Source organism: Hyla sarda, chromosome 5 (assembly GCF_029499605.1).
Source record: "Hyla sarda isolate aHylSar1 chromosome 5, aHylSar1.hap1, whole genome shotgun sequence".
Lineage (NCBI taxonomy): Eukaryota > Metazoa > Chordata > Amphibia > Anura > Hylidae > Hyla > Hyla sarda.
In genome coordinates, this window is record NC_079193.1 from 216,011,832 (window position 1) to 216,029,981 (window position 18,150).

The 18,150-nt window shown below is 51.6% G+C and overlaps 2 protein-coding genes across 6 annotated transcripts in view; one reads left to right on the plus strand and one right to left on the minus strand.

Annotated features, from left to right (window-relative positions):
* RBM22 (RNA binding motif protein 22) overlaps nucleotides 1–18,150 on the minus strand; it is a 64,279-nt gene that overhangs the window by 23,361 nt on the left and 22,768 nt on the right. Inside the window, exon 1 of one of the 4 annotated variants that reach the window (XM_056521112.1) lies at nucleotides 13,442–13,462. The exons of 2 other annotated variants lie outside the window; for them this stretch is intronic. Coding sequence is in view for 1 of the 2 variants with exons in the window: in XM_056521110.1 (XP_056377085.1) it covers nucleotides 358–411 (54 nt within the window). In the remaining variant the exon portion in view is untranslated. Of the gene's footprint in view, nucleotides 1–357; nucleotides 509–13,441; nucleotides 13,463–18,150 lie in introns of those variants that run through there. One more of the 4 variants, XM_056521110.1, reaches the window with a different exon arrangement.
* The window catches only part of RIOK1 (RIO kinase 1), a 99,769-nt gene continuing 82,075 nt past the window's right edge, over nucleotides 457–18,150 (plus strand). Inside the window, exon 1 of one of the 2 annotated variants that reach the window (XM_056521107.1) lies at nucleotides 457–565. The gene's annotated coding sequence lies outside the window, so the exon portion shown is untranslated. Of the gene's footprint in view, nucleotides 604–18,150 lie in introns of both variants that reach the window. The other variant, XM_056521106.1, reaches the window with a different exon arrangement.

An 18,150-nucleotide genomic window follows, 5' to 3' on the forward strand; every position in this document is an offset into this window, starting at 1 on the left:
ACTGGGTGTCTGATCCAGTAGTATCAGGAGTCCTGGTCACCACTCAGACCATACCCTAAGGCAGTATTCTCTCCTAATCTGTCACAAAACTCCCATCATGCTCTGGCGGCCCAAGGATGTCGGGGGACAAGATAGGAGTTGTAGCTTTTAAACAAGCTCTTGATACCAGCAATTCTCCGCTTTCCTAACATGGGGGATTCCTCCCCACACAGTACAGAGCACTATAGGAGCACAATACAGGAAGGAGCCGGAAGCGCAGTACACTGAGGGGCTCAGGCCTACTACTGCTACCTCTCCCGCCCCGTCTACTCCCGGATCCACACAGCTACATGAGCCGCGTATCACCGTCTCACTCACCGCGTCCTCCCAGTTCTGCCGGTTATAGGTATTTGATCCTAACGACGTCGCCATTCTGATTCAACCGAGACCACGACTGCTGCCCGGACTGTGCCTTGTGGACTGAGCAAGAGCGAGAAGCAGCGGACTACGCGCATGCGCTACGTGTTATTCGCGGCTGCGCACTGATCGCTTAGCGTTGTCTGGCGCCTCCTCCTGGTTACCAGTGGTATGAACACTGTAGTAAAATGTAAACTGCGCTGAAAGGTATCAGCTGTATATATATATATATATATATATATATATATATATATATATATGGCATCTGGGCACACTAGAGCTGTGTGCGGGTACAGGAGGGGAACTATTAGGCTACGTGCACACACAGTTTTCTTAGCCGTCTACTGTAAAGACAAAAAAAGGATACTTTTTGGTCTAAAGAAAAATTTATACCAGGGTGCCGCCAGCTGTTACAAAACTACAACTCCCAGCATGCACGGACAGTCTTTGGCTGTCCAGGCATGTTGGGAGTTGTAGTTTTGCAACAGCTGGAGGCACCCTGGTGGGGAAACACTGCATCAGAACAAGACAGATGTATTTTACCATGTAAACTGTCCAGAATCCCCTTGCACTTTTTCTTTTCTTTTTTATGCCCATAGCACTCACCCCACAGTGCTTCAGGCTGGCGCATTTTTGTGCCAGTGTGAACCTTCCCTAATAGTTTGTTTAACCCCTTAAGGACCCAGCCAATTTTCACTGTAGGACCCGGCCATTTTTTGCACTCTCACCTTAAGCATTAATAACTCTGGGATGCTTTTACTTTTCATTCTGATTCCGAGTTTGTTTTTTTGTGACATATTCTACTTTATGTTAGTGGTAACATTTTTTGCATCATTTCTTGCATCATTTCTTGGTGAAAAATTCCAAAATTTGATGAAAAAATTTAACATTTTTCATTCTTTTTTACTTTAAAGGGAACCAATCATCAGATTTTACCCTATATATTGCTTGGCAAAGCGTTATATAGGGTAAAATCTTTATTTTCACCATTCCCAGGGGACGCTCCTGCCCCCAGGGATGGTGAAGATATGAAGTTATAAACTAGTCACCGCCGCTGTAAGTAGTCACCTGGGTGGGGAGCTCTTCTCATCTACTCCCGTTCTTCGGCCGGGAGCGACGCCCCCTCCGCTTGATTGATGGGCCGCGTCATTGTTCCGCTCACTGAACGGACGGAGCAGAGTGATGACGCGGCCCATCAATCAAGCGGAGGGGGCGTTGCTCCCGGCCGAAGAACGGGAGTAGGTGAGAAGAGCTCCCCGCCCAGGTGACTACTTACGTCGGCGGCGGTGACTAGTTTATAACTTCATATCTTCACCATCCCTGGGGGCAGGAGCATCCCCCGGGAATGGTGAAAATAAAGATTTTACCCTATATAACGCTTTGCCAAGCATTATATAGGGTAAAATCTGATGATTGGTTCCCTTTAAATGGGCACTGTCATGAAATGAAAAAATTGTTTTAGTACTTAAGTACTACAACATATCTCTAATATACTTTAAAGGGGTACTCCGGTGAAAACCTTTTTTCTTTTAAATCAACTGGTGGCAGAAAGTTAAACATATTTGTAAATTACTTCTATTAAAAAATCTTAATCCTTCCTGTACTTATTAGCTGCTGAATACTACAGAGGAAATTCTTTTCTTTTTGGAATGCTCTATGATGACATCACGAGCACAGTTCTCTCTGCTGACGTTATTATAATAATTATAACACTTTATTTATTGTTGTCCTTAGTGGGATTTGAACCCAAGTCCCCAGCACTGCAAGGCAGCAGTGCTAACCACTGAGCCACCATGCTGCCCTTAGCATACATCTGCTATGCATACATCTGCTATGCATGGTTGCTAAAATGGACAGAGATGTCAGCAGAGAGCCGTGTGCTCGTGATGTCATCAGTGTTCCAAAAATAAAGGAATTTCCTCTGTAGCATTCAGCAGCAAATAAGTACTGGAAGGAATAAGATTTTTTAATAGAAGTCCTTTACAAATATGTTTAACTTTCTGCCACCAGTTGATTTAAAAGAAAAAAGGTTTTCACCGGAGTACCTCTTTAATTCAAAAAAGTGATTTTAAACCAGTTTAAAATCACTTTTAAATTCGGCCACTAGGGGTCGCCCTCCTAGTGGCCGAATGCATTCGGCAGTGACGTCACTACTGAATTTCGACTCATTTAAGCCTGGCAATGAGTTGAAATTCAGTCACTGCGGTGCTCGCTCCTGCCTGTCAATCAGACAGGCGGGAGCGAGCGATTTGAAGGAAGTGGATGCGCGCAGGGGGGGTTGCGTTTTCACCTATACAGTATGCCTCCAGTTTCCCCACTACAACTCCCAGCATGTCCTGACAGCCAATAGATGTCAGGGCAAGCTGGGAGTTGTAGTGGGGAAACAGCTGGAGGGACACTGAATAGGTGAACTAAGGAGGGTGGGGAGGGGGAGTGGGTTGAGCGGCGGGGCCGGGGGGGCTGCGGACTGCACGGCAGGGAGGGGGTACTCTGAATGGGTGAACTAAGGGGGAGGGGGAGTGAGTTGAGCAGCGCAACGGAGCGGGGGGGTTGCGGGCTGCGCGGCGGGGAGCAGATGTGCGGCCATCACAGATCCGGTGTTCACCTATACAGGGTGCATCCAGTTGTTTCCCCACTACAACTCCCAGCATGCCCTGATAGCCAATAGATGTCAGGGCATGCTGGGAGTTGCAATGGGGAAACAGCTGGAGGCACCCTGTATAGGTGAACTAAGGGCGGAAGTGTTGGCCCCAGCAGGCATCAGTGACGTGGTGCCTGCTGGGGAAGTCTGCCTGGTAGTGAGCACGCTACCAGGCAGACAAAAAGGCATTTTTTATATAGTAAAAAAAAAATTAAAGGCGGGGAGGGGGTTAGGGATAGATGGGTAATAGGCAGGGACAGAAAAAAGAAAAAAAGTGATGGTGGGAGCTATCCTTTAAAGCTCTCTGCTTATAAGGAAAATGAATATTCCAAATAAATTATATGTTGAATCACAAATATAATAGGTCTACTTTATATTTTCATCATAAAGTTGACAGGTTTTTACTTTTGGAAGACATCAGAGGGCTTCAAAGTTCAGCAGCAATTTTCCAATTTTTCACAAAATTTTCAAAATCGAAATTTTTCAGGGACCAGTTCAGGTTTGAAGTGGATTTGAAGGGCTTTATTTTTAGAAATACCCCATAAATGACCCCATTATAAAAACTGCACCCCTCAAAGTATTCAAAATGACATTCAGAAAGTTTGTTAACCCTTTAGGTGTTTCACAGGTATAGCAGCAAAGTGAATGAGAGAATTCAAAATCTTCATTTTTTACACTCGCATGTTCTTGTAGACCAAATTTATGACTTTTTACAAGGGGTAAAAGGAGAGAAATCTTCCTAAAATGTGTAACCCAATTTCTCTTGAGTAAGGAAATCCCTCATATGTGTATGTCAAATGTTCGGCGGGCGCAGTAGAGGGCTCAGAAGGGAAGGAGCAACAGTGGCATTTTGGAGAGTGAGTTTTTCTGAAATGGTTTTTGGGGGGCATGTCATATTTTGGAAGCCCCTATGGTGCCAGAACAGCAAAAAAAACATACATTATATACTATTTTGGAAACTACACCCCTCAAGGAACGTAACAAGGGGTACAGTGAGCCTTAACACCCCACTGGTGTTTGACAAATTTCCATTAAAGAGTACCTGTCATGAACAAAAACTTTTAATATGTTGTTCATAATCATTAATGAAGACATATTGTAATATATCTTCATTAAAAAATATTAATATTTATACCAGTTTTTTCATTTTATACTTTTGGCCACTAGGGGTCTCTCTTCTATGCCTGGTCTGCAGGCAGCTTCCTATGCTTTTCATAGTAACTGTACAGCTTTTACGACTAATGCTGAAAGGGCTCTGGTCCTTCCACAGGAAGTTCAGTCCCCCCGTCCCCACCCCCCTGACATTCATCTTAATTACTGCCTCTGTAATTGCTCCCACCGCCCCTGGTTCTCAGCATTGACTTTTTAGTGCAGAGAGACACAGGAGAGAGAGAGACAGAGGCTGCCGTCCCTCCCTCCCCTGTACTTAGTCTGTATGCACACTGCAGAGCAGTGTTTCCCAACCAGGGTGCCTCCAGCTGTTGCAAAACTACAACTCCCAGCATGCCCCGACAGCTGTTGGCTGTCTGGGCATGCTGGGAGTTGTAGTTTTGCAACAGCTGGAGGTACCCTGGTTGGGAAACACTTGTTACGCCGAGGGCTCCGGGTCCCCGCTCCTCCCCGGGGAGCTCGCAGCGTTTGTCTGCTCGCAGCGCCCCGGTCAGACCCGCTGACCGGGAGCGCTGCGATAGTGTCCTTAGCAGGGATGCGATCCACGATGCGGGACGTGCCCGCTCGCGGTTCGCATCCCAGCCTGCTTACCAGACCTGTTCCCCGTCTGTACAGTCCCGGCGCGCACGGCCCCGCTCCCTAGGGCGCGCGCGCGCCGGCTCTCTGCTATTTAAAGGGCCACCTGTGCACTGCTCTATGTCACCTCACTTCCCCTTCCCTGTATTGCCGGATCTTGTTGCCATTGTGCCAGTGAAAGCGTTCCTTGTATGTCCCAAGCCAGTGTTCCAGACCTCCTGCCGTTGCCCCTGACTACAATCCTTGCTGCCTGCCCTGACCTTCTGCTACGTCCGACCTTGCTTTTGCCTAATCCCTTGTACCGCGCCTATCTCAGCAGTCAGTCGGGGTTGAGTCGCTATCGGGTGGAACGACCTGGGGGTTACCTGCCGCAGCAAGTCCAACCCGCTTTGCGGCGGGCTCTGGTGAATACCAGTAACCCCTTAGACTCCATTCCCCTGGTACGGCCCACGTCATCACCCCACTGACACAGAGGATCCACCTCCAGTATCCTCACAGTACCCGGATCCTGACAACACTGCTGCAGAGGGAGAGCAGCATACAGGAAGACTGGCAGGAGCAGAGTCCCGGCCAGCTTCATGTGACATCATGCCTGTCGGGACCCGCCTCCTTCCACCCCCTCAGAAAGACAGTGCTCCTGAGCTAATGAAGAGGGATAAAAAAAAGGTATTTCCACAGCGTTTCAAACCTCAATAAACACAGGGATAAGCATAGTTAGAGTAAGGGACAGATGGGGAGGGGGATCAGGGAAAGTTTAGTTGATGACATGTACTCTTTAAAGTTGGATGTGTAAATTATTTTTTTTTTCACTAAAATGCTAGTTTTCCACAAAATGTAAAATTTTTACAAGGGGTAATAGGAGAAAATGCCCCCCAAAATTTGTGACCCCATCTCTTCTGAGTATGGTAATACCCCATGTGTGGACGTCAAGTGCTCTGTGGGTGCACTACAATGCTCAGAAGAGAAGGAGTCACATTTGGCTTTTGGAAAGTAAATTTTGCTGAAATGGTTTTTGGGGGGCATGTCGCATTTAGGAAGCCCCTGTGCTGCCAGAGCAGCAAAAAAAAAAAAAAAAACACATGGCATACTATTTTGGAAACTACACCCCTCAAGGCACGTAACAAGGGGTACAGTGAGCCTTAACGACGACTTTTTGTTGAAGTTGGATGTGCAAATTTTACATTTTTACAAGCAGTAATAGGAGAAAATTACCCCCCAAATTTGTAACCCCATTTCTTCTGAGTATGGAAATACCCCATGTGTGGACGTCTGTTACGCCGAGCGCTCCGGGTCCCTGCTCCTCCCCGGAGCGCTCGCGGCGTCTCTATCTCTGCAGCGCCCCGGTCAGACCCGCTGACCGGGAGCGCTGCACTGACATTGCCGGCGGGTATGCGATTCGCATAGCGGGACGCGACCGCTCGCGAATCGCATCCCAAGTCACTTACCCGTCCCGCTCCCCGGCTGTCATGTTCTGGCGCGCGCGGCTCCGCTCTCTAGGGCGCGCGCGCGCCAGCTCTCTAAGATTTAAAGGGCCAGTGCACCAATGATTGGTGCCTGGCCCAATCAGCCTAATTAGCTTCCACCTGCTCCCTGTCTATATTACCTCACTTCCCCTGCACTTCCTGGCCGGATCTTGTTGCCTTGTGCCAGTGAAAGCGTTTAGTGTTGTCCAAAGCCTGTGTTCCAGATCTCCTGCTATCCTCTTTGACTACGAACCTTGCCGCCTGCCCCCACCTTCTGCTACGTCTGACTTTGCCTCTGCCTAGTCCTTCTGTCCCACGCCTTCTCAGCAGTCAGCGAGGTTGAGCAAATTGCCGGTGGATGGTTGCTACCGCCGCAGCAAGACCATCCCGCTTTGCGGCGGGCTCTGGTGAAAACCAGTAGCAACCCTAGAACCGGTCCACGCCAATCCCTCGCTGACACAGAGGATCCACATCCAGCCTGCCGAATCTTAACAGTAGATCCGGCCATGGATCCCGCTGAGGTGCCGCTGCCAAGTCTCGCTGACCTATCCACGGTGGTCGCTCAGCAATCGCAGCAAATTGCTCAACAAGGACAGCAGCTGTCGCAGTTGACCGCCACGTTACAGCAACTTCTGCCACTGCTACAGCAGCAACCATCTCCTCCCCCGCAGCGACTGGCCACTCCTAGCCTCCGCTTGTCCCTGCCGGACAAATTTGATGGGGACTCTAGACTCTGCCGTGGCTTCTTGTCTCAATGTTCCCTACATATGGAGATGTTGTCGGACCAATTTCCTACAGAACGGTCTAAGGTGGCGTTCGTAGTGAGTCTTCTTTCTGGAAAGGCCTTGTCTTGGGCCACACCGCTCTGGGACCGCAATGATCCTGCCACAGCCACAGTCCAGTCCTTCGCTGAAGTCCGTAGTGTCTTCGAAGAACCAGCCCGAGCTTCTTCTGCCGCGACTGCCCTGCTGAACCTGGTCCAGGGTAATTCTTCAGTAGGCGAGTACGCCATCCAATTTCGTACTCTCGCTTCTGAATTATCTTGGAATAATGAGGCTTTCTGCGCGACCTTTAAAAAAGGCCTATCCAGTAACATCAAGGATGTGCTGGCCGCACGAGAGATTCCTGCCAACCTGCAAGAACTTATCCATTTGGCCACCCGCATTGACATGCGTTTTTCTGAGAGACACCAGGAGCTCCGCCAGGAAAAAGACCTTGATCTCTGGGCACCCCTCTCACAATATCCTTTGCAATCTACGCCTGGGCCTCCCGCCGAGGAGGCCATGCAAGTGGATCGGTCTTGCCTGACTCTTGAAGAGAGGACTCGCCGTAGGGAAAAAAATCTATGTCTGTACTGCGCTAGTACCGAACATTTCTTGGTGGATTGCCCTATTCATCCTCCACGTCTAGGAAACGCACGCACCCAGCTCACGTGGGTGTGGCGTCCCTTGGTACGAAGTCTGCTTCTCCACGCCTTACTGTGCCCGTGCGGATTTCTCCTTCTGCCAACTCCTCCCTCTCAGCCGTGGCCTGCTTGGACTCTGGTGCTTCTGGAAATTTTATTCTGGACTCTTTGGTGAATAAGTTCTGCATCCCGCTGACCCGTCTCGTCAAGCCGCTCTACATTTCTTCCGTCAACGGAGTGAAGTTGGACTGTACTGTGCGTTACCGCACAGAACCCCTCTTAATGTGCATTGGACCCCATCACGAAAAGATTGAATTTTTCGTCCTTCCCAACTGCACCTCTGAAGTCCTCCTCGGTCTGCCATGGCTCCAGCATCATTCTCCCACCCTTGACTGGACCACCGGGGAGATCAAGAATTGGGGTTCTGCTTGCCGTAAGAAATGCCTCACATCTGCTCCCAGTCCAGTCTGTCGGGCCTCAGTGTCTCCTCCTGTGCCTGGTCTCCCCAAGGCCTTTCTGGACTGTGTCGTGCCTCCTCATAGCCCCCGTCCTGGTGACACTCTGCCCCGTGACAAGCTTCACCCTCTGCCCCCCCTCCCCATTCCCACTTCTTCTGAACTACCTGCCGCTGGTATAGCTACCCAGGACTTCTTTTTTCAGAAGGAGACTCAAGAGGCGTCCCCTATGTTCTCGTCTCTTTTGAAGGGACAAGGAGACAAAAAGAGGGGGAGACATAAGGGGGGGGTACTGTTACGCCGAGCGCTCCGGGTCCCTGCTCCTCCCCGGAGCGCTCGCGGCGTCTCTCTCTCTGCAGCGCCCCGGTCAGACCCGCTGACCGGGAGCGCTGCACTGACATTGCCAGCGGGGATGCGATTCGCATAGCGGGACGCGACCGCTCGCGAATCGCATCCCAAGTCACTTACCCGTCCCGGTTCCCGGCTGTCATGTTCTGGCGCGCGCGGCTCCGCTCTCTAGGGCACGCGCGCGCCAGCTCTCTAAGATTTAAAGGGCCAGTGCACCAATGATTGGTGCCTGGCCCAATCAGCCTAATTAGCTTCCACCTGCTCCCTGTCTATATTACCTCACTTCCCCTGCACTTCCTGGCCGGATCTTGCTGCCTTGTGCCAGTGAAAGCGTTTAGTGTTGTCCAAAGCCTGTGTTCCAGATCTCCTGCTATCCTCTTTGACTACTAACCTTGCCGCCTGCCCCGACCTTCTGCTACGTCTGACCTTGCCTCTGCCTAGTCCTTCTGTCCCACGCCTTCTCAGCAGTCAGCGAGGTTGAGCCGTTGCCGGTGGATACAACCTGGTTGCTACCGTCGCAGCAAGACCATCCCGCTTTGCGGCGGGCTCTGGTGAAAACCAGTAGCAACCCTAGAACCGGTCCACCGACACGGTCCACGCCAATGCCTCGCTGACACAGAGGATACACATCCAGCCTGCCGAATCGTAACAACGTCAAGTGCTCTTCTGGCGCACTATAATGCTCAGAAGAGAAGGAGCGCCATTGAGCTTTTGGAAAGAAAAAGTCAGGGGCCATGTGCGTTTACAAAGCCCCCCGTGGTGCCAGAACAGTGGACCCCACCCCCACATGTGACCCCATTTTGGAAACTACACCCCTCACAGAATTTAATAAGGGGTGCAGTGAGTATTTACACCAAACTGGCGTATGACAGATCTTTAGAACAGTGGGCTGTGCAAATGAAAAATTACATTGTTCCAAAAATCTGTCAGACACCTGTTGGGCATAAATGCTCACTGTACCCCTTATTACATTACATGAGGAGTGTAGTTTCCAAAATGGGGTCACATGTGGGGGGCACTATGGGGGCTTTGTAAACACACGTGGCCTTCAATTCCGGACAAATTTTCTCCTCAAAAGCCCAATGGCGCTCCCTCTCTTCTGAGCATTGTAGTGCGCCCTCAGAGCACTTTACATCTACATGGGGAATGTTCTTACTCAGAAGAAATGGGGTTACAAATTTGGGGGGCTTTTTTTCCTATTTTCCCTTGTGAAAATGAAAAATTTAGAGTAACCTGCATTTTAGTGAAAAAAATAATTTTTTTCATTTTTCCATCTAACTTTGAAGAATTTTCATTCACCTGTGGGTTGTTCAGGCTTACTATACCCCTTGTTACCTTCCGTGAGGGGTGTAGTTTCCAAAATGGGGTCACATGTGGGTATTTCTTTTTTTGCTTAATGTCAGAACCGCTGTATAATCAACCACCCCTGTGCAAATCACCAATTTAGGCCTCAAATGTACATGGTGCGCTCTCACTCCTGAGCCTTGTAGTGCGCCCGCAGAGCATTTTACGCCGACATATGGGGTATTTCCGTACTCAGGAGAAATTGCGTTACAAATTTTGGGGGTCTTTTTTTCCTTTTACTGCTTGTGAAAATTAAAATTATGGGGTAACACCAGCATGTGTAGCCCCCAACTTTTCCTTTTCATAAGGGATAAAAGGAGAAAAAGCCCCCCAAAATTTGTAGTACGGAAATACCCCATGTGTGGCCCTAAACTGTTTCCTTGAAATACGACAGGGCTCCGAAGTGAGAGAGCGCCATGCGCATTTGAGGACTAAATTAGGGATTGCATAGGGGTGGACATAGGGGTATTCTACGCCAGTGATTCCCAAACAGGGTGCCCCCAGCTGTTGCTAAACTCCCAACATGCCTGGATAGTCAGTGGCTGTCCGGAAATGCTGGCAGTTGTTGTTTTGCAACAGCTGGAGGCTCCGTTTTGGAAACACTGCCGTACAATACTTTTTTCATTTTTATTGGGGGGGCCGTGCAAGGGGGTGTATATGTTGTGTTTTACCCTTTATTATGTGTTAGTGTAGTGTAGTGTTTTTAGGGTACATTCGCACTGGAGGAGGTTTGCAGTGAGTTTCCCACTAGGAGTTTGCACTGCGGCAAAAAATTTGCCGCAGCTCAAACTTCAAGCAGGAAACTTACTGTAAACTCGCCCTTGTGAATGTACCCTGTACATTCACATGGGGGGGGGGGGGGGGGGCAAACCTCCAGCTGTTTCAAAACTACAACTCCCAACATGTACTGACAGACCGTGCATGCTGGGAGTTGTACTTTTGCAACAGCTGGAGGCACACTGGTTGGAAAACCTTCAGTTAGGTTCTGTTACCTAACTCAGTATTTTCCAACCAGTGTGCCTCCAGCTGTTGCAAAACTACAACTCCCAGCATGTACTGATCGCCGAAGGGCATGCTGGGAGATGTAGTTACGTAACAGCTGGAGGTACGCAACTCCAACTCCCAGCATGCCGAGACAGCTGTTTGGGCATGCTGAGATTTGCAGTTTTGCAACACCTGGAGGGCTACAGATAGAGACCACTGCACAGTGATCTCCAAACTGTTACTCTCCAGCTGTTGCAAAACTACAAATCCCAGCATGCCCAAACAGCTGTCTGGGCTTGCTGGGAGTTGTAGTTTAGCAACATCTGGAGGGCTACAGTTTAGCGAGCACTGTATAGTGGTCTCAAACTGTAGCCCTCCAGATGTTGCTAGGCAACTCACCGCCTTTTGTAGGATCCAGGGAGCCAGCCGTACGACATCGCCGCCCGCAGCCGGCGATTGGTAAATGGACTTCAGCGCCGGTCCTCTGTCGGTTTCCCCGCTCTGTCTGGCCTACTGTGGGTGGGCAGAACGGGGAAACCGAAAGTTAACACCCCCTCCCCCAATCTGCTATTGGTCGTCGCTTCTAGATGACCAATAGCAGGGATAGGCGGGGTAGCACCCCTGCCACCTCACTTCTATTACTTCAGGGGGATCGTGGGTGTCTTGGACAACCCCGATCCCCTTATATTTCAGGTCATCAGGTCACCATAGACCCGTGTGACCCGGAATAGCCGCAAATCGCGATCGCCAACATGGGGGGTCTGATTACCCCCCTGGGCATTTGCGCGGGTTGCCTGCTGATCGATATCAGCAGTCACCCTGGTCCGGCCCCGCCCCGTGCGCGGCGGGGACCGAAATTCCCACAGGCGTACATTTACATCCTGGGTCCATAAGTACCAGAGTGTCAGGATGTAAGCGTATGCCCTGGGTCCTTAACTGGTTAAAGGGTTTCATGAAGCTTCTTAACCCCTTAAAGGGGTACTCTGCCCCTATACATCTTATCCATCTCACGTCACACCCCCTCCCTGAGACAGGGGGTGTGGCGTGACGTCATATCCCCCGCCACGGGATCTGATTGGTTGCTATGGGCAACTTAGCAACTTTTCTTCTGGACAGGTTTAGATAAATCTCCCCCATTGTTCTTTTGATACCTGTAGCTGAGAGAACAAGGTTTACATGCTGAAGTGATGACACTGAGCAGACGGGATGGGCTTCTCATTGGGGCAGCAATTAGTGCACCTGCATTCTTTAGACACTTTCAAAGCCTCAAAGAATTAGGGTGCAGGGTGCTGCACAGAAATCACAGGGTCACATCCTATACCCTATCCTTTGGATAGGGCAGTGTTTCCAAACCAAGGTGCCTCCAGATGTTGCAAAACTACAACTTTCAGCATGCCTGGACAGCCTTCAGCTGTCCAGGCATTCTGGAAGTTGTAGTTTTGCAGCACCTGGAGGCACCCTGTTTGGGAAACACTGGGATAGGGGATAAGATGTCTAGGGGGCGGAGTGCCCCTTTAAGGACACAGACCATTTGGACCTTAAGGGTACATTCCCACACGGCGTATTTGCTGCGTATTTGCTGCTGCATATTTTATTTTCTCTGTTAAAGACAATGAGTAGGAAAATACGCAGCACCCAATACGCAGCAAAATACGCCACGTGGGAATGCACCCTTAAAGGAGTAGTCCAGTGGTGATTCAGTGGTGAGCAACTTATCCCCTATCCTAAGGATAGGGGATAAGTTGCAGATCGCGGGGGGTCCGACCGCTGGGGCCCCCTGCGATCTCCTGTATGGAGCCCCGACAGCCCGCGGGAAGGGGGCGTGTCGACCTCCGCACGAGGCGGCGGCCGACACGCCCCCTCAATACAACTCTATGGCAGAGCCGAAGCGCTGCCTTCGGCAATCTCCGGCTCTGCCATAGAGATGTATTGAGGGGGCGTGTCGGCCGCCGCCTCGTGCGGGGGTCGACACCCGCTATCTCGGCGGAGAGCCGGGGCCCCGTACAGAGAGATCGCGGGGGGCCCCAGCGGTCGGACCCCCCGCGATCTCAAACTTATCCCCTATCCTTAGGATAGGGGATAAGTTTTTCACCACTGGACTACCCCTTTAAGAGTACCTGTCATGATCTTGTAAGATGTTATAATTCTCCCCGTTCACTACCCTCATCATGATAAACCACCCCCTGCCTTTATTTGTATTATTTTTTAGTTTTCTCAGATTCACAGACTGGGAAGGGGCTTTACCCAGCAGGCGTGACATCATCTGAAGCCATACAGGGGAGAACTTCCTCCCTCATTCTGCTACACACAGCCCAGAGCAGTTCAGTGTGTGAGCTGAGCTCTGATTGGCTAAGGCTGTATAGCATTTATTGATTTTGGTCTTCTGACAGGCCAGCAGGAGTCCAAAGTCTGTGCAAGATATGGGGGGAAATGTGCTCTGGACAAGTAGAGAGACACCTCCAGAGTGGCAGCTTTTTTTTAAACACAAATAAAACATAGAAAACTTCATTTTTTTAAAACAAAGTACATTAGAAAGATTATTTATTTACCATAAGGAGTTCAATAGCAAAAATTATTTTTAATAAGAGTTTAATTTAATTTAAGTTTAATTTAAGGAAATAGTCAGTTTCATTTTTCATTTTAGTTTTTTCCTACTTGCCTTCTAAGAGCCATTACTCTTTTATTTTTCCATCCACAGATCCATATGAGACCTTGTTTTTTGCGCGACCAATTATATCTTGTAATGTTACCTTTTATTTTACCCTAAAATGTATGGCACAGACAAAAAAAATATTATTTGTGTAGGAAAATTTTAAAGAAAACCGCAGTTTTGCTAATTTTTAGGGCATTCATTTTTTACGCTGTACACTTTACTGTACTTTAATGTTCTCTTATTCTGTGGGTCAATACGATTAAAATGATACCCATGTACCCCCAGTGTGTTTAAAATTGCATGACCATCAATAACTTTAAAATTTTTCCGTATACAGGGTTGTAGGAGGGCTCATTTTTTGTGCCATGATGTGTAGTTTTTATCGGTGTTATTTTTGTCTTGATGGTTCTTTTTGATCACTTATAATAGTTTTTTTCTGAAATATGATGTGATAAAAAATCTGTAGTTTTGTTCGGGATCATTAACATATTTTACTAGCTCAGACATTGCCGCACATGGCGATACCAAGTATGTTATTTTATTTTAATGTATTTTTTGTAAAATGGGAAATAGGCGAATTTTATTATTATTTGGGGGGGGGCTAATGGACTTTTATTTAAAAAAAAGTTAACTTTTTTTTAACCACTTTTTTAGTCCCCACAGGGGACTATTTATTTCAATTATTAGATTGCTAATACTGATCAGTGCATAGGCATAGCACTGATCAGTGTTCTTTGAGATCTCCTTCTCTGGTCTGCTCGAAGGAAGAAGACCCCATGATGACTGTAGGAGGCAGGTAAGGAGACCTCCATTGCCGTCTTAACTGATTTGATCCTTGTGGCCGTGCCACAGGCGATCAGATCAGCTACTGGAGCCACCGCATTGATCACGGCATCTGATGGGTTAATGGTGGACATCAGCAATGGGTCCCTGACTGCTGATAGCAGCTGGAATCTCAGTCTATAATGCACAGCTTCTAGACTTGCGCCTTGTGCAAACTTTCTTCTGCTCTTCCCCTCATCTCTCCGAAGCTAGAGAGGTACACGCCCCCCTCATCTCCCCCTCCCTCTGCTCCTTCTTTCTTCGGAGAACGCAGGCTTGCACGGGCAGAGCAGGGGGAGAGAGGAGGTACATATGACTCCCTCCTGATCTCCCCTTCTCAGCCCCGTTCTCCAAACGCAGGTTTGCATGGGCTGCGAGGAGGGAGTCATATGTACCTCCTCTCCCCCCTCCTCTGCCTTAGCAAACCAGCGTTTTCCCCAAAAACACTTATGGAAATCATCCCCAGTTCTGCACCTCCCTCCCCGCTCAGCAGGGCTGTACACCTCCCTCCTGGACATACCTTTTCATGCACCTCCCTCAGGAGAGAGAATCTATGTCCCTCCTCCTGAGGGAGGGGTGAGGAAGGAGCTGTGTACAGGGCTGAGGAAGGAGCTGTGTACAGGGCTGAGGGAGGAGCTGTGTACAGGGCTGAGGGAGGAGCTGTGTACAGGGCTGAGGGAGGAGCTGTGTACAGGGCTGAGGGAGGAGCTGTGTACAGGGCTGAGGGAGGAGCTGTGTACAGGGCTGAGGGAGGAGCTGTGTACAGGGCTGAGGGAGGAGCTGTGTACAGGGCTGAGGGAGGAGCTGTGTACAGGGCTGAGGGAGGGGTGAGGAAGGAGCTGTGTACAGGGCTGAGGGAGGAGCTGTGTACAGGGCTGAGGGAGGGGTGAGGAAGGAGCTGTGTACAGGGCTGAGGGAGGAGCTGTGTACAGGGCTGAGGGAGGAGCTGTGTACAGGGCTGAGGGAGGAGCTGTGTACAGGGCTGAGGGAGGGGTGAGGACGGAGCTGTGTACAGGGCTGAGGGAGGAGCTGTGTACAGGGCTGAGGGAGGGGTGAGGACGGAGCTGTGTACAGGGCTGAGGGAGGAGCTGTGTACAGGGCTGAGGGAGGGGGTGAGGAAGGAGCTGTGTACAGGGCTGAGGGAGGGGTGAGGAAGGAGCTGTGTACAGGGCTGAGGGAGGGGTGAGGAAGCAGCTGTGTACAGGGCTGAGGGAGGAGCTGTGTACAGGGCTGAGGGAGGAGCTGTGTACAGGGCTGAGGGAGGGGTGAGGACGGAGCTGTGTACAGGGCTGAGGGAGGAGCTGTGTACAGGGCTGAGGGAGAGGTGAGGAAGGAGCTGTGTACATGGCTGAGGGAGGGGTGAAGAAGGAGCTGTGTACAGGGCTGAGGGGGGGGGGGGAGTGAGGAAGCAGCTGTGTACAGGGCTGAGGAAGGAGCTGTGTACAGGGCTGAGGGAGGAGCTATGTACAGGGCTGAGGGAGGAGCTGTGTACAGGGCTGAGGGAGGAGCTGTGTACAGGGCTGAGGGAGGAGCTGTGTACAGGGCTGAGGGAGGGGTGAGGAAGGAGCTGTGTACAGGGCTGAGGGAGAGGGTAAGGAAGGAGCTGTGTACAGGGCTGAGGGATGGGTGAGGGAGGAGCTGTGTACAGGACTGAGGGAGGGGTGAGGGAGGAGCTGTGTACAGGGCTGAGGGAGGGGTGAGGGAGGAGCTGTGTACAGGGCTGAGGGAGGGGTGAGGGAGGAGCTGTGTACAGGGCTGAGGGAGGGGTGAGGAAGGAGCTGTGTACAGGGCTGAGGAAGGGGTGAGGAAGGAGCTGCGTACAGGGCTGAGGAAGGAGCTGTGTACAGGGGTGAGGAAGGAGCTGTGTACAGGGCTGAGGGAGGGGTGAGGAAGGAGCTGTGTACAGGGCTGGGGGAGGGGTGAGGAAGGAGCTGTGTACAGGGGTGAGGAAGGAGCTGTGTACAGGGCTGAGGGAGGGGTGAGGAAGGAGCTGTGTACAGGGCTGAGGGAGGGGTGAGGGAGGAGCTGTGTACAGGGCTGAGGGAGGGGTGAGGGAGGAGCTGTGTACAGGGCTGAGGAAGGGGTGAGGAAGGAGCTGTGTACAGGGCTGAGGGAGGGGTGAGGAAGGAGCTGTGTACAGGGGTGAGGAAGGAGCTGTGTACAGGGCTGAGGGAGGGGTGAGGAAGGAGCTGTGTACAGGGGTGAGGAAGGAGCTGTGTACAGGGCTGAGGGAGGGGTGAGGAAGGAGCTGTGTACAGGGCTGAGGGAGGGGTGAGGAAGGAGCTGTGTACAGGGCTGAGGGAGGGGTGAGGGAGGAGCTGTGTACAGGGCTGAGGAAGGGGTGAGGAAGGAGCTGTGTACAGGGCTGAGGGAGGGGTGAGGAAGGAGCTGTGTACAGGGGTGAGGAAGGAGCTGTGTACAGGGCTGAGGGAGGGGTGAGGAAGGAGCTGTGTACAGGGCTGAGGGAAGGGTGAGGGAGGAGCTGTGTACAGGGCTGAGGGAGGGGTGAGGAAGGAGCTGTGTACAGGGCTGAGGGAGGGGTGAGGAAGGAGCTGTGTACAGGGCTGAGGGAGGGGTGAGGGAGGAGCTGTGTACAGGGCTGAGGGAGGGGTGAGGGAGGAGCTGTGTACAGGGCTGAGGGAGGGGTGAGGAAGGAGCTGTGTACAGGGCTGAGGAAGGAGCTTTGTACAGGGCTGAGGGAGGGGTGAGGAAGGAGCTGTGTACAGGGGTGAGGAAGGAGCTGTGTACAGGGCTGAGGGAGGGGTGAGGAAGGAGCTGTGTACAGGGCTGAGGGAGGGGTGAGGAAGGAGCTGTGTACAGGGCTGAGGGAGGGGTGAGGAAGGAGCTGTGTACAGGGCTGAGGGAGGGGTGAGGGAGGAGCTGTGTACAGGGCTGAGGGAGGGGTGAGGGAGGAGCTGTGTACAGGGCTGAGGAAGGGGTGAGGAAGGAGCTGTGTACAGGGCTGAGGGAGGGGTGAGGAAGGAGCTGTGTACAGGGCTGAGGGAGGGGTGAGGAAGGAGCTGTGTACAGGGCTGAGGGAAGGGTGAGGGAGGAGCTGTGTACAGGGCTGAGGGAGGGGTGAGGAAGGAGCTGTGTACAGGGCTGAGGGAAGGGTGAGGGAGGAGCTGTGTACAGGGCTGAGGGAGGGGTGAGGGAGGAGCTGTGTACAGGGCTGAGGGAGGGGTGAGGGAGGAGCTGTGTACAGGGCTGAGGGAGGGGTGAGGAAGGAGCTGTGTACAGGGCTGAGGGAGGGGTGAGGAAGGAGCTGTGTACAGGGCTGAGGGAGGGGTGAGGAAGGAGCTGTGTACAGGGCTGAGGAAGGAGCTGTGTACAGGGCTGAGGGAGGGGTGAGGAAGGAGCTGTGTACAGGGCTGAGGGAGGGGGTGAGGAAGGAGCTGTGTACAGGGCTGGGGGAGGGGTGAGGAAGGAGCTGTGTACAGGGGTGAGGAAGGAGCTGTGTACAGGGCTGAGGAAGGAGCTGTGTACAGGGCTGAGGGAGGGGTGAGGAAGGAGCTGTGTACAGGGCTGAGGGAGGGGGTGAGGAAGGAGCTGTGTACAGGGCTGGGGGAGGGGTGAGGAAGGAGCTGTGTACAGGGGTGAGGAAGGAGCTGTGTACAGGGCTGGGGGAGGGGTGAGGAAGGAGCTGTGTACAGGGCTGGGGGAGGGGTGAGGAAGGAGCTGTGTACAGGGCTGAGGGAGGGGTGAGGGAGGAGCTGTGTACAGGGCTGAGGGAGGGGTGAGGGAGGAGCTGTGTACAGGGCTGAGGGAGGGGTGAGGAAGGAGCTGTGTACAGGGCTGAGGGAGGGGTGAGGGAGGAGCTGTGTACAGGGCTGGGGGAGGGGTGAGGAAGGAGCTGTGTACAGGGCTGGGGGAGGGGTGAGGAAGGAGCTGTG